The following is a 22,844-nucleotide window of genomic DNA, read 5'->3' on the forward strand; positions in this document are numbered from 1 at the left end:
TTTGAAAACATAAACAATGCAGTGTTTTAGACTTTTAGATTAAGTGCTGACATATATATTTCTTCATAAAATAATTCTTTACTTATTTCAATTATGTAATTCAATAATTTACTATTTTATACAATAACAATCATAATATAATTGACTAAATTTAATCATTGAAATTGCAAAATTATCTGAAACATAGCCCACAATTCCTTTGGTTTGTAACAGAGAAGTCAGACAATTGTTTAATGAGGGGCGCTCATTAGACACTCCTGCCTCCACAAATGCTAGCATGGGGATTTGGGAGTAGTTTGTAATTTTTCTTTTGATTTTACTAAAGAACAATCAAAATAATTGCTTGATGTCACTCATAATGTTTCACTAACAAGGAAACGAAATGCAAGGCCGTGAGGGGAGGCCTCCCAGATATGCTGCAGATGCACCTGCTTTAGAATCAGTTTTGTGACCTGGGTCTGCTCACGGAGGGTTTGTGAGGCTGGAATGACCTTGGTCTTTGCAACCCAATTTGTAAAAGTAAAGCTAAAAACATATTTTAGCCTGTGAACTCTTTTACCTCATCATAATTGAAACCTTTCTATTGAAAGACACGTCTTCATGAATAGCATGGGGAAAAAAACGCTTACCAGAAAAACATCTAAAGGACTGATGTGTACCTGAAAGTCAGCCACGGGCATGTAACATATAATTCTGTCATGATCCATTTTGAGCAAAATCATCACCTTCCCCCTTAGTTTCTAAAGGTTTTCCACACCCATCCCTGCCGCAGACCTGAAATGCCAGTATTTACAAGATAAATGTAATCACTGCAGTCCCCAAGTCTTGCAAGTTTGATCTGCCCTGACCTTCACTTGACCTGACCTCACCCTGCAGCCGTCCAGATGTAAGAATGGGCTTAGTTTCCCAGGATGAACCTCGTTAAATGGTGGAAATGGAGTCTACAGAGAGGTCAGAAGGTCACATTTTAATTGACCGTTCATTGTTTACCATCCTGCCGCTCCCAAAATGAGGAAGTGAGGAAGGAGAAACAGGGCTCCTCGGTAAGCAGTGGGAGGCTCTCAGGGGGCCATGTGCTGAGCACCACAGATGCAGATGGGAAATGAGTTTAAGGCTGGCCTGAATTTGTGTCATCCTAAGGAAGGTCACCTATTCTGCCCACGAGATAGAACGGCTTATGTTTAACCGAGAACCCCTTCAAGAGACAAAGACTGAGTTCCAGTGAGAGAAGAGAAAGCAAGCGTAACGTGTATTGCTTTCCAGCAACACCTGCCCACACATTTCATCATTAGGACGAGGTCCCCAAATAAGTCACTTTAGGCAGCACATTGTGGAAAAAAAATGCAGGCATTACCTTCTGTGTCTTGCATATTTGCCACTGACATGACCACTGCCGTCACAGCCAGGGGTGGGACAGCTGCAACAGGAAAGAACGGATTACACGGTGCCGCAGGCAGGCGGGTGAGACGGAAAGCTTCCGTGGCAGCAGAAAGGAGGGCGGCCCGGACAGAGGAGAGAAATCACACAATCCAAAGGAGGGGGCAATTCGGGGAGGCTTTTTACGAGCAAGTCTTGGGGGAATTAATTTCATCAGTGCAGCGGGGTGTGAGCAGGCCACCCATGAGCTCAAAAGTGCAGTGTGCCCATTAGAAGGCGTGAATTTTCCAAACTGCGAATGGGGATGCATTTTACCCACATGGCACTAACCTGAACAGCTCTTGTATGGCTGGTTCCACGGGAACTGCAGAGAGATGGAAATAGATAACAATTTACCATCCATCACAAGCACCCCTCTTCCACAGAAAATTACCAAAAGGGTGGCGTGAAAGTGGGGTCAGAGTGAATCGACCTCGGTTCCGCAGGACGAAGGTGACCCTGAGCTGGCCTCAGGAGGCAGGGAAGCGCGGACGTACCTCGAACCCCTTTGGACCGCGTGCGATGCCGCTTCTCCTCGGTGTCCACCTCCATCTGGGGATAGATTAGCAGCAGTCAATGTGCTTATCCGGCCTGTGCTGGCCAGCCCTGTAGGGGTGGCTCGCTCTCCCTGGCATTCTATTGATGAGGCTTTAATCCTGTTTCATTCCGTGAGGGAAGCCCCTACAAGGGCAGGGGGTGGGTAAGACCGGGGTCAGGCAATCTAAATGTATTATTCAAACAATTATAAACAGAGGGATTCAATGTAGGGAACATTGAGTCAGGAGGCCCTTGCCCTCTATAATGGGGTAGATTTTGATGAATCTTGAAGTACCATCTATTTACTCTCTTTTCAAGAATTTGATGGAGGCATATCTGTGTGCTTCTGAGTTGTAATTTGTACCAAGAATATAACAGCCATTAGGTTTACAAGAAGGTAAATATATATATTATATATATGTATTTTTATATATCTTATGTATATATAAAACATGTATTTATATATAACATATATTTTGTGTGTGTATATATAAACCTTTCAGTTATAAGAATCTAAATATTATATAAACATTATATATAACATATACATTATATTTATATATACACATGCATATTTTATATGTATATAATATTTAGATTCTCCTTGTAACTGAAAGGTTTAATCTGATTAAGCGGTTAAGACAAGAGGCTGTAGGTATAGTGGAAGAACATGTTTTACCACGAGGATATTGTTTAGTTCCTGGAATGCAACTATCCTCCACATTTATCTCAATTGCTAGGTTTCCTTTGAGGCATCTAGACCTTCCACTCATAGGAACTAACACATCTTATACTTGAGACATTACAGATGCTTTTATATTACTTTGTGGGATCTTCACAACAATTTTGTAAGGAAAGTATTTTTATTATACCTATTTAATACACAAGAAAACTAAAATTCAGACCACCTGAGTTAAAACCAAGATCATTTGAGTAGAAGGTTTTGGAGTAGGAACCAAAAAATCACATGTCTGCCTATGCTCCCTCTAAGCCTCAGGAGCATGCTGTTGCATGGCAAATACATGTGAGTATATTAGTTCAGCAAATATTCCCAAAGTACGTCAAGTGTCTGCACATGGCAAACTGGAGAGCAGAAGAACTCTACTCAAGCCGACGGGGAGTTAAGAAGAGACAAGCAGTAGAAGCTGGCCAGAGCCCCACTGAATGGCCTCTACACCGGCTCACAGGGTACACCACAGTCACTTCCTCCATGGTTTAGAGGAAGAACATTGGAACTGAGTGAAGACGACCCATTAGATGCCTGTGGCGCTATTCGATGCACACTCCAGAAAAGAACAGGGTAGACCTGCCGCTAAAATAAACTACAGCACTAGCAAGGCACGACTCAACAGATACAATACGAACGGCATCAGAAATCCATATGGACAGTGCCTGATTTAATGTTTATATCAACTAACCAGCAGCTATTTATTGATGAATACTTTGGCTAAGTATTATGGTATCACGGGATAAAAACATACATATAATACAAACATAAGCTCATTTAATTAGCTTAAAAATCTCTTAATGGGCTATATCTATGAACAGATATAACGATGTGCCAGATTTAACATCAAAACAAAAACTTCAGCAAAGGAGGAGCCAATGGAAAGTGGAAGCCGAGGAAAGATGCTCGGGGAAAGCTGTGATCCATGAGAATTGTTTGTGTAGGTGTGAAAGGAAGGAAAAGAGACTGTCTCTATGACTTGTATCTAGAGGCTTGATATCCAGTTATTGAGTGAATGAATGAATGAATGAATGAATGAGTCCATTTGCTGGGAATGCTGCAGGTCAAGGAGGTGCCTGAGGTGGAATGTTGGAAAGACAACACTGGATGGCGCACACAACAGGCCTGAGCCAGGGCCGTGTGCAGAGGTGGAAGGGATGTCCCGGGAGGCCCCGCTGGTCCAGCTGAATAGACAGCTGCTGGCCTTTCCTGAGCATGGGGAGGACGAGTTGCAAATATGTTTTAGGAAAAAGCAAGTTAGTGGCAGCTTGAGAGAGGGCATGGAGGGGGCAGGCAGTGCAGCTGGGAGCAAGCTGGGAGGAGACCAGCAGTCGCCTAAGAAGAAAGGGCTTGGGCAGTGGCCTCAACAGCATCTGTGGCTTAGTCCCATCATCAGTCAATTCGGGAACATAGTTGTCTGGGAAAGAAAGAAATGGGTTTAAAAAGCTTTCTGATGGAAGAATTCACACAACACAATGGCTCATCAGGCAGCTTTTGGGTTTTCTGTCCTTTCCTATGACTTGAAGATATGCCTGGGATATGAAACTCTGACTGTGGCCACATTACGTGGATTTGACATTTAAATAAATAGCACCCCGAGTAACACATCGATGCTCTGAAATTGCTATTCAACATGAAAATACTTCAAAACACCAGAAAATTCTAGCAAAGGGATGTAGGGCCAAAGTGACATGAGGCAGAGATGAACTAAGAGTCAAGAAGCCTAAAGTGATGGCGAAAACGCCATTCACATCCACGAGAAACGGTGTTTCCCGGGGTCCCCCGCCCTTGTCACAGGCCATTCACATCCATGAGAAAAGGCGTTTTCCAGGGTCCCCCGCCCTTGTCACAGGACTGGGGATGCAGAGATAATGGGGTAAAATCGTATTCTTTAAAGAATTCAAAACTGAATTAAAACATTTAATGAAGGCCTACACGTTGAGAAACATTCTTCAGGGGCTGTGGTGGAAGCTTGGATGAGGCTTCCATTTGATTCCATGGATTCCATTCCATCATTCCATCGGACGAGGATTAGGAAGAAGAAAGAGAAATTTCCTGGAGAAACTGATATTTGGGCTGAATTTTAAAGGTTAATTGGATGTTTCATTCTGGTTTAGTCTTGGGAGGGTGTATGTGTCCAGGAATTTATCCATTTCTTCTAGATTTTCTAGTTTATTTGCATAGAAGTATTTATAGTATTCTCTGATGGTAGTTTGTATTTCTATGGAATCGGTGGTGATATCCCCTTTATCATTTTTTATTGCATCTATTTGATTCTTCTCTCTTTTCTTCTTTATTAGTCTTGCTAGCAGTCTATCTATTGATCTTTTCAAAAAACCAGCTCCTGGATGAAGTTGAATCCCTGAATAGACCAATAACAGGCTCTGAAATTGAGGCAATAATTAATAGCCTACCAACCAAAAAAAGGCCAGGACCAGACAGATTCACAGCTGAATCAGAGGTACAAATGTCAGAGGTACAAAGAGGAGCTGGTACCATTCCTTCCGAAACTATTCCAAATAATAACAAAGATGGAATCCTTTTCTCTAACTCATTTTATGAGGCCAGCATCATCCTGATACCACAGCCTGGCAGAGACACAACAAAAAAAGAGAATTTTAGACCAATATCCCTGATGAAGATCGATGTGAAATCCTCAATAAAATACTGGCAAACCGAATCCAGCAGCATGTTACAAAGCTTATCCACCACATACTCAAATCAATAAACATGATCCATCACATAAACAGAACCAAAGACAAAAACCACATGATTATCTCAACAGATGCAGAAAAGGCCTTTGACAAAATTCAACAGCACTTCATGCTAAAAGTTCTCAATAAACTAGGTGTTGATGTGACGTATCTCAAAACAATAAGAGCTATTTATGACAAACCCACAGCCAATATCATACTGAATGGGCAAAAACTGGAAGCATTCCCTTTGAAAACTGGCATAAGACAGGGATGCCCTCACTCACCACTCCTATTCAACATAGTGTTGGAAGTTCTGGCCAGGGCAATCAGGCAAGAGAAAGAAATAAAGGGTATTCAATTAGGAAAAGAGAAAGTCAAATTGTCCCTGTTTGCAGATGACACGATTGTATATTTAGAAAACCCCATCGTCTCAGCCCAAACTCTCCTTAAGCTTATAAGCAACTTCAGTGAAGTCTCAGAATACAAAATCAATGTGCAAAAATCACAAGCACTCTTACACACCAATAACAGAAAAACAGAGAGCCAAACCATGAGTGAACTCCCATTCACAACTGCTTCAAAGAGAATAAAATACCTAGGAATCCAGATTACAAGCGATGTGAAGGACCTCTTCAAGGAGAACTACAAACCACTGCTCAATGAAATAAGAGGACACAAACAAATGGAAGAACATTCCATGCTCATGGATAGGAAGAATCAATATCATGAACATGGCCATACTGCCCAAGGTAATTTAAGATTCTATGCCATCCCCATCAAGCTACCAATGACTTTCTTAACAGAATTGGAAAAAAACTACTTTAAAGTTCACATGGAACCAAAAAGAGCCCGCATTGCCAAGACAATCCTAAGCAAAAAGAACAAAGCTGGAGGCATCATGCTACCTGACTTCAAACTGTACTACAAGGCTACAGTAACCAACACAGCATCGTACTGGTACCAAAACAGAGATACAGACCAATGGAACAGACCAGAGGCCTCAGAAATAATACCACACATCTACAACCATCTGATCTTTGACAAACCTGACAAAAAGAAGAAATGGGGAAAGGAATCCCTATTTAATAAATGGTGCTGGGAAAACTGGCTAACTATATGTAGAAAGCTGAAACTGCATCCCTTCCTTACATTTTATACAAAAATTAATTCAAGATGGATTAAAGACTTAAATGTTAGGCCTAACCTAGGCGATACCATTCAGGACATAAGCATGGGCAAGGACTTCATGACTAAAACACCAAAAGCAATGGCAACAAAAGCCAAAATAGAAAAATGGGATCTAATTAAACTAAAGAGCTTCTGCACAGCAAAAGAAACTACCATCAGAGTGAACAGGCAACCTACAGAATGGGAGAAAATTTTTGCAATCTACCCATCTGGCAAAGGGCTAATATCCAGAATCTACAAAGAACTTAAACAAATTTACAAGAAAAAATCAAACAACCCCATCAAAAAGTGTACGAAGAGACACTTCTCAAAGAAGACATTTATGCGACCAACAGACACATGAAAAAATGCTCATCATCACTGGCCATCAGAGAAATGCAAATCAAAACCACAATGAGACACCATCTCACACCAGTTAAAATGGCGATCATTAAAAAGTCAGGAAACAACAGATGCTGGAGAGGATGTGGAGAAATAGGAACACTTTTACACTGTTGGTGGGAGTGTAAACTAGTTCAACCATGTGGAAGACAGTGTGTTGATTCCTCAAGGATCTAGAACTAGAAATACCATATGACCCAGCCATCCCATTACTGGGTATATACCCAAAGGATTATAAATCTTGCTACTATAAAGACCATGCACACGTATATTTAATGCCGCACTATTCACAATAGCAAAGACTTGGAACCAACCCAAATATCCATCAATGATAGACTGGGTTAAGAAAATGTGGCACATATACACCATGGAATACTATGCAGCCATAAAGAAGGATGAGTTCACGTCCTTTGTAGGGACATGGATGAAGCTGGAAACCATCATTTTGAGCAAACTATCGCAAGGACAGAAAACCAAACATCACATGTTCTCACTCATAGGTGGGAATTGAACAATGAGAACAGTTGGATACAGGGTGGGGAACATCACACACCAGGGCCTGTCATGGGGTGTGGGGAGCGGGTAGGGACAGCATTAAGAGAAATATCTAATGTAAATGACAAGTTAATGGGTGCGGCACACCAACATGGCACATGTATACGTATGTAACAAACCTGCATGTTGTGCACATGTACCCGAGAACTTAAAGTTTATATGTGTGTGTGTATATATATAGTGTGTGTATATATGTGTATACATACACACACACACACACACACACATATAAAAATTGAATGTTTCAGGTTAAAAAGAAAAACTGTGGTGAGCGTGTTCCTCACAGTGGGAACAGGATGGGCAAAGACCCGAAGGCGTGGAGAGACCGGTGTGTTCCAGGAGAGACAAAGCTGGGGCTGAGGTGGGAGAGACACACTCTGAGCTTGGCTATGAGCTCCCTTCAGGAGGGCACAGACTTCTCAAAGCTTCTAGCAGAACAGGGGCCAGCCACACTCAGCGATCACCCGGCTTGCTTACCCTTATCCAGCATCTCGTGAATAAACCCGCATTTATGATTTCTCTGGCTGTAGTTTAGGGAAGAACCTGTGAGCAAAACTGCAGTAAAGCTAGTTTTCCTTTGTGGGCATTAAATCGAAAAACTTGGCCTTATTAGTTAACTGCTCACATGGTTGGATAAGGATAAGAATTGTTTTATTTTTATAATTAAATTCTTCATCCTTTCAGTATTTTTTATGCATATAGAGGCAACCTTATTTTTTTTTCCAGTCAGATAGCAGTTTTTCCACTCATCAGTTATTAAATAAATCATATTCCCTCCCTACACTAAAATATTTCTCTTGCCGAATGTGAAATTCCTACCACAGTTGGGTCTATGATCAGACTCTCTGTTCCCTCCTCTGTTGGTTTCTTCCAGCGTGAATGCTGTTTGGATTACGGTGGCTCTGCAGTGTGTTTTCCTCTGCTGAACAAGGCCCCTTGCTATGAGCATTACAGGAGATAATTTATGAAAGATGCCGAGCACAGCACCCCACATGGAGCAGACGCTAAACAGATGGGGGCTCCCCTTTCTTTCCCTTTCAGCCAATGAAACCCAAATCTGAAGAGTTTCAAAAACTGTTTTAAATTTTATGTTTACATAGCTGTTTAATAAGTGCCAACTGCCAGCAAGGTTCAGATTAAGCAGAAAGCATAAAACGCATAGTCTGAAATGCCAGGAGGTTTTCATTTTCTAATGCGTGCACCTGATGGTGTGTGGTCCTAAGGCAGCTGGCCCTTGCCAGCGCTCTCGCAATGTGTTGCTTCAGGACTCCCCAGCCCCGCCATTCTGCCCTTCCCGTCTCTCCTACCCTCCTGAAAAGAACGCTTGGGCTTGCTTCCACCCAGGGCCTGCCCACCCCTGGCGACTGTCATTGGCAGCCTCAGGTGTTTAAACTGTTCATTTGAATTCATTCTTCTGGTGGTCCCAGGGCCGGAAGTGCGAGCTTCACTTAGTGAACCCGTGAACAACTCAGTAGGGTTTTCTAAGACATCAGCTCTGATTTTCCTTGGAACTGGAGAAAGTTCACCTCAGTTATCACTGCTTGGGTTTCTGATTACCTCTCCAGTAATTTACATTTAGAAAATCACCCGTAAAACTCCACCTAAGCAGTAGTTCTTTTATTTTGAAGTCTAATATTTATTTTTAAAATAAGGATGTTTTCTAAGCAGATTTAAAATGTTTTATATGTAAAGAAAAGTCTTGAATTTAAGGAATCTATTTTCAGGCAATAAAGCTTTCAGGAGGGATTCATGAAGCGAGAGCAGGTGAATTACTTCCTAATATGAAAACTTTACATTTGGACTCAGGATTTATTTTATTACTATGATCTTCCTTCTCTTCCTTCCAATAAAAGGGATGCTTTCTTCAAGTTGAGCCTCAGTGAAGAGATTATAATGTATATATATTTGATACCTATATTTAGGGACAGGGTATCACTTTGTCACCCAGGCTGGAGTACAGTGGCACAATCATAGCTCGCTGCAGCCTTGGATTCCACTTCCACAGTGGCTGGACTGCAGGCGTGTGCCACCATGCCTGGCTAATCTTTTCAATTATTTGTAGAGCCAGGGTTTCACTATGTTCCCCAGGCTGGTCTTGAACTCCTGGACTCAAGTGATCCTATTGCCTCCGACTTCCAAAGTTCTGGGATCCCTGGTGTGAGCCATGGTACCTGGCTAAGAACTAATATTTTAAATGCATGAAAATTTCACAAATTCAGTAAAATTCCTTGGAGTCCTCATCTGCTGCTTTCTGATGTCAAGTACCACATCAGGCCACAACTGTGAATCCATGACGGGTTCACTTTGGGTCCCAGGCCTGCCAGAGACCAGCAAGGTCCCCCCAGCCCGAGTCTCTAGCCGCAGGGACCTGATCTCCCCACCCCACAGAGTTCTCTTGCAGGAACGGGTATGGGGGCTTGGATTGCAGGTGGCTTCCACTTCGACACCAAACCTGAGCTCCAGGCCTCCCTCCCTGCCACAGTCACTCCTCCACTATCCAGGAAGCAATTTTCATTTTGCCAGCCAGCCGGACCCTGCCTTTCAGCTCCTGCTGCTCAATTCGCTTGGTCAATTCTTTGCTTGTCAGCACCATCAAGAAGAGGAGATGGGAGGGAGGGCAGGAGCCAGAGGTCAGTCCTAGCCTCTGTGAGGGGTAAGGAAGGCTTGGGGAAGGAATGTTGGAGAGAAACTGGAAGTCCTGGCAGAAGGCAGTGCAGTTGTGCACGTCTAGCCATATCCAGGTGTTTTCCCAAGAGCACTTCTTCCCAGGAATGACTCTCTCCAAGGCAGCTGGGAGCTGGTCAGCCTTTTACAACCCTACGTCATAGAAAATACCTCCACGTCTCAATTTGGACTCCAGCAAATTTGGGCTCCTAAAAATACATCTATGAAGATTAGCAAGAATCAGAACATATTTTCTAGTCATCCTTGAAAAATGTTTGAATGGAGAATGACAACAATTAAAAATTGTTTTCCAAACTATGACAATATTTCCTGCTTTTTAGTGAAATTAATGTAGTGTAAATACATTAATATTTGGAATTCATTATCTGATATTCATATTTTGAAAGGACAGCATTTTATCAGGTCACAAAAGAGTTAGAAAACATAAGTAGGTTTATAGTTCATTACATCATGGTTTATAATTTTTAAATTTCCATTGTTCAACTTCATAGGATACAAAGGAGAAAATTAGGCATATAAAACAGGAAAAAGAGGCTTGGTTTGTCTGCTCCTAATTTTTCCTTTTCCTTCTTTCCATTTTTTTATTGATGCAGATGGCAATTAGTGAAGCCATCGTCTTGAGGAAAGAGATCCGCATTCCTGGATCTGTCCCTTTCACCCCATCACTGTGTACAATGTGTGTGCCTGTTTGGTCCGGCAAGGTTGATGCCAACAAAGCCAAGAGAAATTAAAATGAGAAAATAAAAATTATCTTGGCGAAACAAGTGAAGATACAGCTAATACTTACATGGTACCTGCCACTCTGTGTGCTGACCCTCACAGTCTCTAGGGTGAGACAACGTAAAACTATTCCTCTGTACTCAGAAATCAAGATGATTTTGTAGGTTAGCACTTTTTAGAAAATGAAAGAAAACATTGGAAATAGCATATTTGAAGTTCACTTGAATGAGATTTGAAAGCTAATTGTTTTATGAACTGGTCAATGAGTATTTAGTAAGCTTTAAATAGGTGGCATACAAGAACGTTTTAGGAAGATATTCTAAAACATGACCTTGAGCTAAACTGAAACAGAAAAAGCATCCCTCCCCCATTCTTTGGTTACGAATTCCCTTAAAGTACTAAAGAGGTTTACAAATGTGTATAAAATCAAAATGAGTTTTGACTCTAACATGTCTTAGTCTTTCTCCTGATTCCAGTCACTAACGATCAGCCTCTGCTAATCGCTTCTCAGGTAGAAGTTCTGGAGGGCACCAGTTGGGAACTGATATTCAGCTACAAGTGAGGGAAACGTACAGCAGGTGTTAGAAACCTATGCGTGGCTGTGCTCTTGCTTTGGCCTGGAGGAACCTCTGGAAGACTCCTTCCCACCACTGGGAGGTTCTGGGCATGCCTCTCCACGGACAGGGAGTGGCTTGAGCCTGGTGGCCATGCCTTCAAAAGAATAGTTACAGATACGGAGCCTGCCAAATAATGTTTATACTGTTTCTTAGGGCAAGAAGCAGTCTGTGAGATACAGCTTTAAGGCCAAATTACTGGGACTTCTAGGACATTTGGGAAATGTCCTGGCATACATAGGATAGCTGAAATCAACACAGTCTTGGGAAATGTAGGCTGCAGGCTTTCTCTAATGGCTGGAGACGATAAAACTCAAGTGATACAGCAGCACACGTACTATCATGAAACCCTAAAAATAAATCCTTCTAAATGGCATCGTTTGAATGCTTAATAGACTCCTATGCCTAGTTTGAGACAAACACTTTAAAAATCATGCTACAAATCCTAAGAAAAGAGCAATCAAAATGATGACAGGTTGCAATAAAGATGTCCTGTAATAGGCTCCCTAGAGGGGAGCTCCATCATCTTGACAGAACCAACTTGTGAGAGTGCCACCACCCGGGACAGCACTAATTCGAGCATGGCACTGAGGACACCACGCCAGCCTGCGCCTCAGTGGGTGCCCCCAGCCTCTCCCCCAGATCTGTGTGTGCTGTGGGAGCGCACAGCTGGGAGCTGGACCCAACAGAGGTGGGAAGACAGCCATACGAAGTGCAACAGAGGTGGGAAGACAGCCATACGAAGTGCACTCAGCCACTAGCCTTTTGAATACAGGAAAAGCAAGTTGTCAAAATATAGGATCCTATCTGTCAGGCAGGTGGACATCCTGATAGAAAAGTGCCTGGCCCCGGTAAGACGCCTGTAAATTTCAGTTAAATGAGTGAAGGGATAAACTAATTACAATGGACTAATGCATCTCTTGGTCAGCTACATTGTTAATAATTTTATTATAGTTTTTTTAAAATTCTCACAATACAAATAAAAAGTTTCAAAGAAATATCCACTCCACAGGCAGCCAGAGGATACCTATGCCTCTATTTCTACACAGATGGTGGGGATGCCGCGTCAATGGAATGCTGGTCAGGCTGCACGGGATCGTTCAACGTTAAGCCGGAAGTCAGAAAGGGAACTTAAACGCGGCAAGGAGCCTTCACAGCTTCAAAGACAGCCACAGGGAATTTGCTCTGGGAAAGTCCTGGGATTGCCTGGCCCAAGAAGGGCTTCCTCAAATCCACGTTTGAGCCAGGAACCTAATGGAACATTTGAAACGTAACCAACCCTGAACTGAGCCTCAAAGGCTTCGAAGATGTTGACAGGGGAATCGAGGCAGTGGTCATGCTTTCACAAAATAATTTACATTTGATTGTATTCAAAAATGGATGACCGAGCAGTTCTAAATCCATGAAAAACGAGTCACCCAAGTTATGTCACATACGATACCAGCAGAGAAGCCCAAGAACACCCACGAGAAGAACTTTCGGGGAAGCGCTACGGGCCAGGGACAGAGAGGCCTCACTTCACTTTGGAGGCCTCATCTCCGGCCAAGTGGGTGGTCAGCTGCTGTGCAGGTGGTGGTGACCATGAAACACGGGGCTACCGTGAAGCTTTGTTGTTCACGCTAAGAGCTGACACCTGATGAGCTGAAGTCTCTTTCGGGTGTAATGGTTGCATTTCCAGTCACAGCATGATATCTTCTTTTACATCAAGGAATGTCTGGGCAGGAAGGCACCCCTTCCAGAACTCCAGAGGAAACGTGAAGTCAGGTGCCCTTCGAGAATCTATTTTTATTGTTGGTGGTAAAATAGATGTTGTTTCAGTCCTGAGTGTAAAAACAAGATAATAAATCCTTATTTTCATTTTAAAATATGATCTTCTAAACTTGAATGTGTTTATGACTTCACCATTATTTTATCTTGCCAGGAAGCTCTGGGAGAAAATTCAAAGAATCAGAATTTTAGGACTAGGGGCACCTGAACGGTCTCACAGCCAGAGGCTCATACCCAGCCACAGAACTGTTCTACCAGGTTCTCAGTGTTGAACAAATTGGGCTAACATCTAAAAATCTCAAGGCTTTATCTCAAAACCTGGATTTCTGTGTCTTTTTGTTTTCTGGAAAAATATGATGATCTGGAAGCGTTGCTCTAAATTTCTCTTGGCCTCAGATGGCCGGAGTGGAGGTGCAGTGTTCCCATGGGAGGGGCAGCCAGTGTCCCCGTGGGAGAGGCAGCGTTCCTGTGGGAGGGGCATGTGCTACCCCACACCACAGGGCCCTGGAAAGCACATGCCCATTATTTCCTGGGCTTGTGCCTCCTGCCCACCTGCTTCAGGGGTTCACTTCTGCTGCTCTCCATCTGTTCCAAGCTGATTCTGAAGCTGGACCTAGCAACAGAGAGCTGAGGCTGTGTGGGGAATGCGGGTGCACCCTGGGTCCCCTGCTCTCTGCCCATGAGATGACTGAGTCCAGGGAAAGAGCAGACATTGAAGTCCCAGGGCCTCTGGAGCATCCTGGGGAAGCCAGACCTCAGTGGATGCTTTTGGGTTACGTAACTGTTACAGGAATGACATTCCCATGCTGGGCCTCAAGACTCAGAAAATGGCTCACTGGGACGTTCGTGAGTCCTGGGTAGATACTGGAACTGCGTGTGGCAAAGGTTCGGGATGTACCAGCTCCCCCTGAAGCTGTCCTCTAGCACCTGAGCTTTTGCTCAATGTTTAATAATTTATTTGCATTTCATTTCTGCTCTTGGAGTAATTTGTTCTTTAATCTCCCTGAAAGTTGCTCCAAACAAGTTTCCATGGACTTTGCACATGCCTTTAAAATAACTCTGGTCTTATCTTCATGTGCCCGTGAGGCCTCTACCCTCCCGCCAGCCCAGCTGCACCTCCGGGGTGTAGATATGCCACACTCCCACCTGTACCTCCCATTCCCGTGGAGTGCTGGGCACACAGCACGGCTGCCTGACCATGGTGGGCGGGTGGAAGGTGGGCCCTTGATGCTGTGTGGCTCCGAACATCTCTGCATGTGCTTTCTAGGGCCGTGTGGTGGGCAGCATCCTCCGCCTACTCTGCTGGCTCTCCGGATTTCAGTGCCTTCATATTCTCGAACTACTCCTTGTCAGTGGCAGCCCCTTCACTGGATTGCTTCGGAGGACACTGTGGCCTGTGCACCGTGCGGGGCAGCAGCAGCATACATGGGCATGACAGGGGCGACAGCTTGCAGTGCCAGTGCTGGCTCCACACACAAACCTGCTTATGCCGACATAGTCACCTTTATGAATCTGAGTATTTTCATGTGTAAAATCTCTACTTATCTCATTGGGTGGTGGAGAGGATTGAAAAAAAGAATCTTAGGCAAGAACCTTTTACAGAGCTTGGTGCATAGCAGATGCTGTCCAACTCTTGAGCTCAAGTGATCCACCCACATCAGCCTCCCAAAATGCAGTGATTACAGGCGTGAGCCACCACGCCTGGCTGGGTACATAGCAGATGCTGAGGAGACGCTTGGGGCTTTCTTCTCATTTCCATTTCTGGGTGTTGTAAGTTTTCCCAAAGGGATAAGAAACAAATGCTTGCAGAATCCATGTGACAGATAACTGCATGGTCCTTCTGAAGTAGGGGAAGATGAAGTCCTCTGGGTACTGTTGATTCCCTTCTCACAACACCAAATACCATATCAGCCTTTCATGTCCCTGAACTAGTACACTGGTACTGTGGCCCCAGAGTACAGTCTCCAGGACTCCTACAGCCAAACATTTAGTTGCATTTTCAAAATCTAAAATGTGTGTGGGGCGGGGGGGTGTGGGGTGAGGTGGGAATATAACTTTCTTTTCTAGATGAGAATATTTTTCTTGGACTCTTCACAGTCTCCCTTAATTCAACTAACTCTTTATTTCTAACAGGATCTGGACTCCTAAATTCCCTGTGCCAGGCAAGGGAGCAGCTGAGAGTGTCTTCTCAGGAGCCGCAGTCCTGAAGCCTGGGGAACTGGATCACTCCTGAAGAGGCGGCTCTCTGCATGCCAGGAAAAACCCAGCCCAGGATCTGAGCCCGGCAATCTTGGGACAGAAGCAAGAGTGCATCGTGCATCTTCTCATTCTGCAGCCCCCAGCACAGCGCTGGGCACAGGGCAGTGGCTGGATAAATATTTGCTGAGTTGTACTAAATAAAAATACCAAGGTTTGATTAAGGATTGCATGAAGGTTGGACACACCTTCTTGACAATAAAGAAAGAATTTAGTTAAGAGTCACGGATGCTCTACGCAGGAAAGAAAAGGAGTAAAATAAAGGGAAGCATTTCCTACCTACAGGGGGAAACGTCATAAATATTAGGTAAGTAATGAAAATTCAAAAACCTTAGAGTAGGGGCAGGGCGCGGTGGCTCAACCTGTAATCCCAACACTTTGGGAGGCCAAGGTAGGTGGATCACCTGAGGTCAGGAGTTTGAGACCAGCCAGGCTAACATGGTGAAACCCCATCTCTACTAAAAACACAAAAAAATAAGCTGGGCATGGAGGCGGGTGCCTGTAATCCCAGCTACTCTGGAGGCTGAGACAGGAGAATCGCGCGAACCTGGGAGGCAGGGGTTGCAGTGATCTGACATCGTGCCTCCAGCCTGGGCAGCAGGAGTGAAACTCTGTCTCAAAAAACCCAACAACAACAGCAACAACAACAACAAAAAACCACTTAGACTAAGGATAATTTTAAAGGCTGGTAGTTTGTGCTTTTTTCAGACAACTATAGTGTGAAATAAAAATCATCTCAGGTCTTTTAGCACCTGTAAAATCAGTGTCTTGCAGGATAAACGGTATGGTCAAGGGACACAGTCCTGATCTAGGAGGTGTGGCCGATGCTCCCCATTCCTGGGCAGACGCCGTCTCCTGTGGGAACTCACAGCTCTCCCTTGCAACCTGCATTTCCCATCTTGTCCCCTCTCAGGTAGCAACCTTGCCATTCTCTTTATAAGGAAGAGCAGAGGAGCCATTGAAGCCAGCCCCTCTGCTGGTCTCATCTACGTCTCTCATTCAATATCCCTTTCCAGCCTGCCTCCGAGTAAGAAGTTTCCATTCGAATCTCTGCTCGCTGCCAGGAATCGTGGGACCAAATCACAGGGTGGATCCAGGGCTCCTGTTGGACCCCACCCATGCTTCCACATCAGCCCCTGCTGCTGCCGCCCCCTCTTGTGAGGGTCTTGCTATGTATTTTTCTTTTCCTTTTCTTTTTGGAGACGGGTTCTTGCTCTGCTACTCTGGCTGGAGTGCAGTGACATGATCATGGCTCACGGCAGCCTCGGACCTCCTAGACTCAAGTGACCTTTCCACCTCAGCCCCCGAGCACCTGGGATTACAGATGCTCACCATGTCTGGCTAATTTGTGTACTTTTTGTAGACATGGGGGTTTCACCATGTTGTCCAGGCTGGTCTCAAACTCCTGGCCTCAAGAGATTCTCTGCCTCAGCCTCCAAAAGTTCTGGGATTACGGGTGTGAGCCACTGCGCCTGGCCTAGATCCTTTTCTTAAAGCGGACCTCTGAGGACCCACTCTCTCCCATCCTTCCTTCCTGCGTGTCTGTCCATCCCTCTCGCCTGGTCCTCCTCCTGCTTTCCTTCAGCTTGGTCCCTTCCAACCTCCAACCCCGTGGTTAAGGGAAAGCCCCTAAATGAACTCTCCTTGCGGCCTCTGTCACATCAAATTCATTTTATGGCTTTCCCTTAACCACGCCCCTAATTCCTATCTCACCGTTAGGCACTGCTCTCTCCCATCTCCTTCCTCCGCGTTTTGCAAATTTATTGATTAGACATCAGTTTCTCTGCACAGTTCACTGGCTGTAAGAGCTCGTGAGGCTCATGACACCCCAGCGTCTGTCCACCTTCTCCATAGTTAGTTCCTGAATGTATGAGGTGGTTGTTCTTCCCTTCCAAAGTTTTAAAATAATACTTGGCTAGTTTTTCCCCCTTTCCCCTATCAAATAATTTATCACATTCTGGTTTTGGCTGTTGTCATTTTATCCCGTTTCCTCGCATCTGCCTGGATGCCACACCGGCCCATGCCGGATCCTACCAACAGGGAGCATTGCTGGAGTCCCCAGGTGTCCCCTCCTCCGCCTTCCTGTCCATCCCCGACCGCCCCCGCTGTGATGCCATCCGTCCAGGAATTCTCGGGCTTAAGAACCCAGAGTGGTTCTCTGCTGATTACCTCAAGTCTAGCAATAATGCCTCCTTTTCCTTACCTGCCTTTGCAAAATTTTGACTAAGACAGTGAAAGAGATCTGACTTAACCCACTCCATCTTGCTTCTAACATCCAAGCTGTCCTTGTTCATTCCTGGGCATAGGCTGAATTAACTTTGGGAGAAACTTAGTTTAAACAAAGAAGATACCAGCCCTTTCCCAAAGCTGACCTCCTTCTTGCCTGGGGACTACACTGCCCTCGTAGAACTAACTGCAGCCATAGATTAAAAATTATGGTTTAGGAGTCATGCAGCTGGAGGCTACAAGATTCTGACCCTCCCTAAACTGCTCCTAAGATCAGTGCTTGGGATGCCTTGCAGACCCCACACTGGGTGGATCAGCTGGCTCCACCCAGATCCATAAACTAGCCCATCTGTTCTTATGGCCCCACCCAGGAACTGACTGAGCTCAAGAAGACAGCTCTGCCTCCCTCTGATCTCATCGCTGACCCATCAGCACTCCTGGGTCACTGGCTTCCCCTACCAACCAAGTTATCCTTAAAAACGCTGCTCCTCCAATCTCGGGGAGACTGATGGGAGTAATAATAACACTCCAGCCTCCCGCAGAGACGCCCTGAGTGAATTACTCTTTCTCTATTGCAATTCCCCTGTCTTGGTGAATCAGCTCTGTCTGGGCAGCAGGCAAAGTGAACCCCTCGGGCAGTTATATCATCGGTTGAAGTACAAACAGGCACACAGAGGTCCGCCAGGTGGGGACTGGGCAGCCGCTGCTGTCTCTCTTCCCACAGCCAATTTCCTTACTGGAGGAAACCAACCTTCACTCCACTCCACAATGGAATGAATAAACAGAGCAGGCTCTCTGTGTATTTATTATTTACAAAATCAGGCTCTGTTCACAAAACTTTTTTGTAACTTGCTATCTTTCACTTACAAAAAAATCACAGCCATCTCTCTAGGCTAATGTCTATCCTTTGAACTCATCTTTTTGAATGGCTGCATAGTATTCCTCAAAATATACTTACTATAATTTATCCAGCCAGTCCCCCAAGTTCCTTTACTAACAAGGCTTATGTTGTTTTATTTCACTACAAAAATAATTTACAAACATGATTACAGGTATTTTGTACATATTGATTTTGTCACTTTACCATTAAAAAAGAAAACATTCTGGCCGGGCAACGTGGCTCACGCCTGTAATCCCAGCACTTTGGGAGGCTGAGGCGGGCAGATCACGAGGTCAGGAAATCGAGACCATCCTGGTTAACACGGTGAAACCCTGACTCTACTAAAAACACAAAAAATTAGCCGGGCATGGTGGTGGGCACCTGTAGTCCCAGCTACTCAGGAGGCTGAGGCAGGAGAATGGAGTCAACTTAGGAGGCAAAGCTTGCAGTGAGCCAAGATCACGCCACTGCACTCCAGCCTGGGCAACAGTGTGAGACTCCGTCTCAAAAAAAAAAAAAAAAAAAAGAATCCATACCCTTTTTAGTAACGTGTGATCATGGGGTTTCTGGAAGCACTGGTCACCTTGAATTTTATTCCATCCTTGGCTTTGGTTGAGTAAAGCCATGTGTCTTGTCATTTCCCTGGCCCCCAGGGAGGCTAAGCATTCTTTCACGCCTTCCCCGTCTGCATCTCCTCTTCTGTGAAATTGTGATTCATATCCTTTCCCTGTTTCTCTTCTTTCTTTTCACGTTTTTCACATCGATTCGTAATAGCTCTCTGTACATTGCGGTGCTAACGCCTTCGCCCACCTTATCTGTTGCCAGTATTTTCTTCCAGCTTATTGTTGATATGTTGTTATTTTTCCATTTTGCTGATGGTATTTTTTCCCACGTATACATAAACGTTTTCGGTAATTCAGTCATTTGAAAAGAATCCCAGTCTCCATGGCCTGTCTGTGACTTTCTCACTGAGGCTTGCATTTTGGGGTGAGTGGCCGCATCCCCCCATGGGCCCGTTCCTTCCCATGCCCTCACCAGGCTCAGCCCTGGTCTCATGCCCTGCTCCCTCCTCCCAGCGAGTCCTCCTGGGGGCATCTGGCTTCCCCCCAACCCCGGCAGGCCGTGCTGCCTCCTGGTGATATTCAGAGGTGTCCGGTCCCTCCCTAATGAATGCCTGTCCCAGAGGATGTGTGGCTACAGTGCAAGTAAAAAAACAAGCTATCTCTTTTCGATAGCTACAAAACACACAAATGTAATGAAAGAGCTGCTTTTAATAAGTAACAGACAGTGTTCTGTACTGCTGACCTATAGGCCTGCTTCCCAGACTCCATCTGGTTTATATCCAGCATTTTCTGTCTCTACTTCTCCCGAATTCAGATTTTAGAGATGTGGTAAAAAAATTTAAAATCAAAAATTCAAATATGTTTTGCCATAGAAAAATATTACTAGAACTTCCCATTGTTGCAGGTATTTGAAATTATCTTAATGATTTTTCCAGTTTCCAAATTCTTTTTAATCCATTTTTAAAAATTACTCTACTTATCTTTTAGGGGGAGGAAAATACTAAAAGAATAAAGAACAGAAAACTTAGAGAATCCTGTGTCTACGAGTGATAGAATGTGGACTCTGTGACATACGTTAAATATTCACGGGGGTGGAAATATGTTGTTCCACAGAAAAGTGATAGAAACGAAAATGCTCTGAAGATTATTAAATGGGAAACATGAAGTTTAGAGACAGGGCATGGGCTTGGAATAGTTTTGTTTTTGTTTTTTCCTACTTACTGTGTCTCTTTAACTTTCAGGCCTCAATTTTATCATCTGCACGAACTATGCCACAGGAATGTCTTTCCCGTGTGTTCATGTGACAGTCGGTGGATGTGAACATTCTAGCACGGGTGGAAGAACCCGGAAAATACACAGGACTCCACAAGCGTAAGGGGGTGCTGCCATGTGCCTGGTGCGGTAGCTGTGAGTTCACCAGACTGTCGTCCTCACTGTGCTCTCTTCCCGGGAGTACCCTTCTCCCCGAGAGAAACGCACCACTAATATCACACTGCCCTCCAATCAAGGAGCAGGAATAGAAAAAAAAAAAAAAGCATCAACAAGAGCATTCTAAATAATAGGAGAAAACCCTAAAAAAACCCTGCCTGTTGCAGAAGGAAAGAGGAAGTTCTAGAAAGGGTAGAAGAGAAGAGGAAGGAGTATTATGTTGTCAGCACAGCCGCTGTAGGGGGAGGACCAAAGGAAGCGAGCGGGTGGTCTCTCGCTGACCACTGCTGGGTAGTGGCTGAGCGTGAGCGAGGCCATCCCGTGTGGGGTCGGACCACAGAGGCTTTGTCCCCGGGTGATGGGCGTGGGACCAGCTGAGGCCGAAATCCCCGTCCCAGCCAACACTGCCTGGGCTTGGTGCTCCTTTCTCAAGGGGAGTCCCAGGAGAATGCGGTAGGATTCTCAGAGCTGCTGCACTGGGCAGGTGCCAGGGAGGTGGGCAGTGCTTTGCCCAGGACCGCCCCAGGGGACAGAGGCAAGTGAACAGCTACAAGAGGGAGGAACGAAGCTGCTCTCTTTGTTTCTTAGAATCCAAGATGGGGTCAATTCAGCCATCAGAAAAGAAGATGTGACAGACATAAAAGAGGAGAGGGGGAAATCTGAAAGAATGGTTTAGAAGAAAAAGCCAAGATACCCAAGATACCTTCCGAGGATGGAAAGTGGAAGAGGGAAGGGCCGGAGAGGCCGAGGTGGAGGAAGCGGTGTGCAGGCTGATTGTTTTGGCCACATAAGGAAGTGGTTTGTGGACAATGTGGTCTGGAACAGGCTAGCAAACCCAGGCTAGGAGATGTGAGTGCTGCTGTTTATTTAATTCTTTTCACACACGCAGAGAGCACACAACCTAACCGTCTACAGTGAGGGCCATCCTGCCTTAGTGCGGGCTGCACAGAACCGAGTGTAGACGGCCGCCTTTACCTAGTGAGTGAGGGCCGCCCTGCCTCAGTGCGGGCTGCACAGAACCCAGTGTAGACGGGCCGCCCTGCCTCAGTGCGGGCTGCACAGAACCGAGTGTAGACGGGCCGCCCTGCCTCAGTGCGGGCTGCACAGAACCGAGTGTAGCCGCCTTTACCTTACAGGAAGTCTTCTCTCCTAGGAATGGAGGCAGCGTGACTCCTGGCAGGACGCAGGCCCAGAGTCAGGGGCTCGCTCTAAGCTCTACTCCTGGTCCTCTCCAGCTTGTGACTATGGCAAAGTCACTTAATCTCTCTGTGCCTTGATTTCTCCATCTGCAAAATATGAAAAGCAACATGCAGCACCTCATGAATTCATCACCACCTTAGGAAGAGACATACACAGGGCGTCGTCCTCTTTGCAACTGTCAACACGCACACATCACCTTCCTCCAGGAAACAAAAGTTCTCTTTCATGTCCGTGAACAACGCATTCCCCTTTACAGTTTATTCTCCTAGATTTGACACCTGCTGTTTGGACTGTGACCCTTGCCCAGGCTCCTGTGGGAGCAAGCCCCGGCTGGGAAGGTTTGTTCTCTGCCAGCTACGTCAGCTCTGCGCTCTGTGCTCTGTGCTCTGTGCTCTGCGCTCTGTGCTCTGTGCTCTGCCTGAGACGGTTCCATGAGCTCCCAGTTCCTGTGGACCAGGAGCCCTGTACGCAGCCGTGTCCTCCCTCCTGCCCAGACTCGGGGTAGGCTCAGCCCGTGCGGCAGCATCGGAGGAGCTCCACACCAGGATTCCCACTGTCACCCTTATTCATTCTGTGATGTCTCCAGGGACTTCTGGGGTGAGAGGATCAGCCTAGTCTCCTTAAAATTGGTAGAACTTAAAACCTTACAAAACACTTTCTTACCCGTTATGTCATTTGGCCATCAATTGAACTTTATGTGAATTTTACGAATAAAGAAATTGATACTCAGAGAGGGTGAAATACATGCTCAGAACTCCCCAGTTAGTCAGAAGGAGAGAATAATTGAAACTGAATTATCTGTGTTAAGACCTAGTACAGTTCTTCCCACCGTGAATGAAGGCTGTCCCTACACATGCTCAGGAAGGACCCGCAGCGCTGAGATACGGGTCAGGGAATCTGAGTCTCGCCACTAGGTCCTAGGGGAGCCTTGGGTGGTGGCACTGGATAGCTGGCCCCTTATGATTTCCATTCCAAAGGATTCAGTGCTTCCTGCTCTCCAGGGTT

The 22,844-nt window shown here is 45.2% G+C and overlaps 1 protein-coding gene across 10 annotated transcripts in view; it reads right to left on the reverse strand.

The window, feature by feature from the left end:
- MYT1L (myelin transcription factor 1 like) overlaps positions 1 to 22,844 on the reverse strand; it is a 526,890-nt gene that overhangs the window by 184,847 nt on the left and 319,199 nt on the right. For all 10 annotated transcript variants that reach the window (XM_025354739.1, XM_025354742.1, XM_025354744.1 and 7 more), the window contains 4 exons: positions 21,769 to 21,925; positions 1,914 to 1,968; positions 1,708 to 1,741; positions 1,355 to 1,417 (listed from right to left, as the gene is read on the reverse strand). In XM_025354739.1, the coding sequence (XP_025210524.1) occupies positions 1,355 to 1,417; positions 1,708 to 1,741; positions 1,914 to 1,968 (152 nt within the window). In that variant the 5' untranslated portion in view covers positions 21,769 to 21,925. The remainder of the gene's footprint in view (positions 1 to 1,354; positions 1,418 to 1,707; positions 1,742 to 1,913; positions 1,969 to 21,768; positions 21,926 to 22,844) is intronic.

This window comes from Theropithecus gelada, chromosome 13 (genome assembly GCF_003255815.1).
Source record: "Theropithecus gelada isolate Dixy chromosome 13, Tgel_1.0, whole genome shotgun sequence".
Classification (NCBI taxonomy): domain Eukaryota; kingdom Metazoa; phylum Chordata; class Mammalia; order Primates; family Cercopithecidae; genus Theropithecus; species Theropithecus gelada.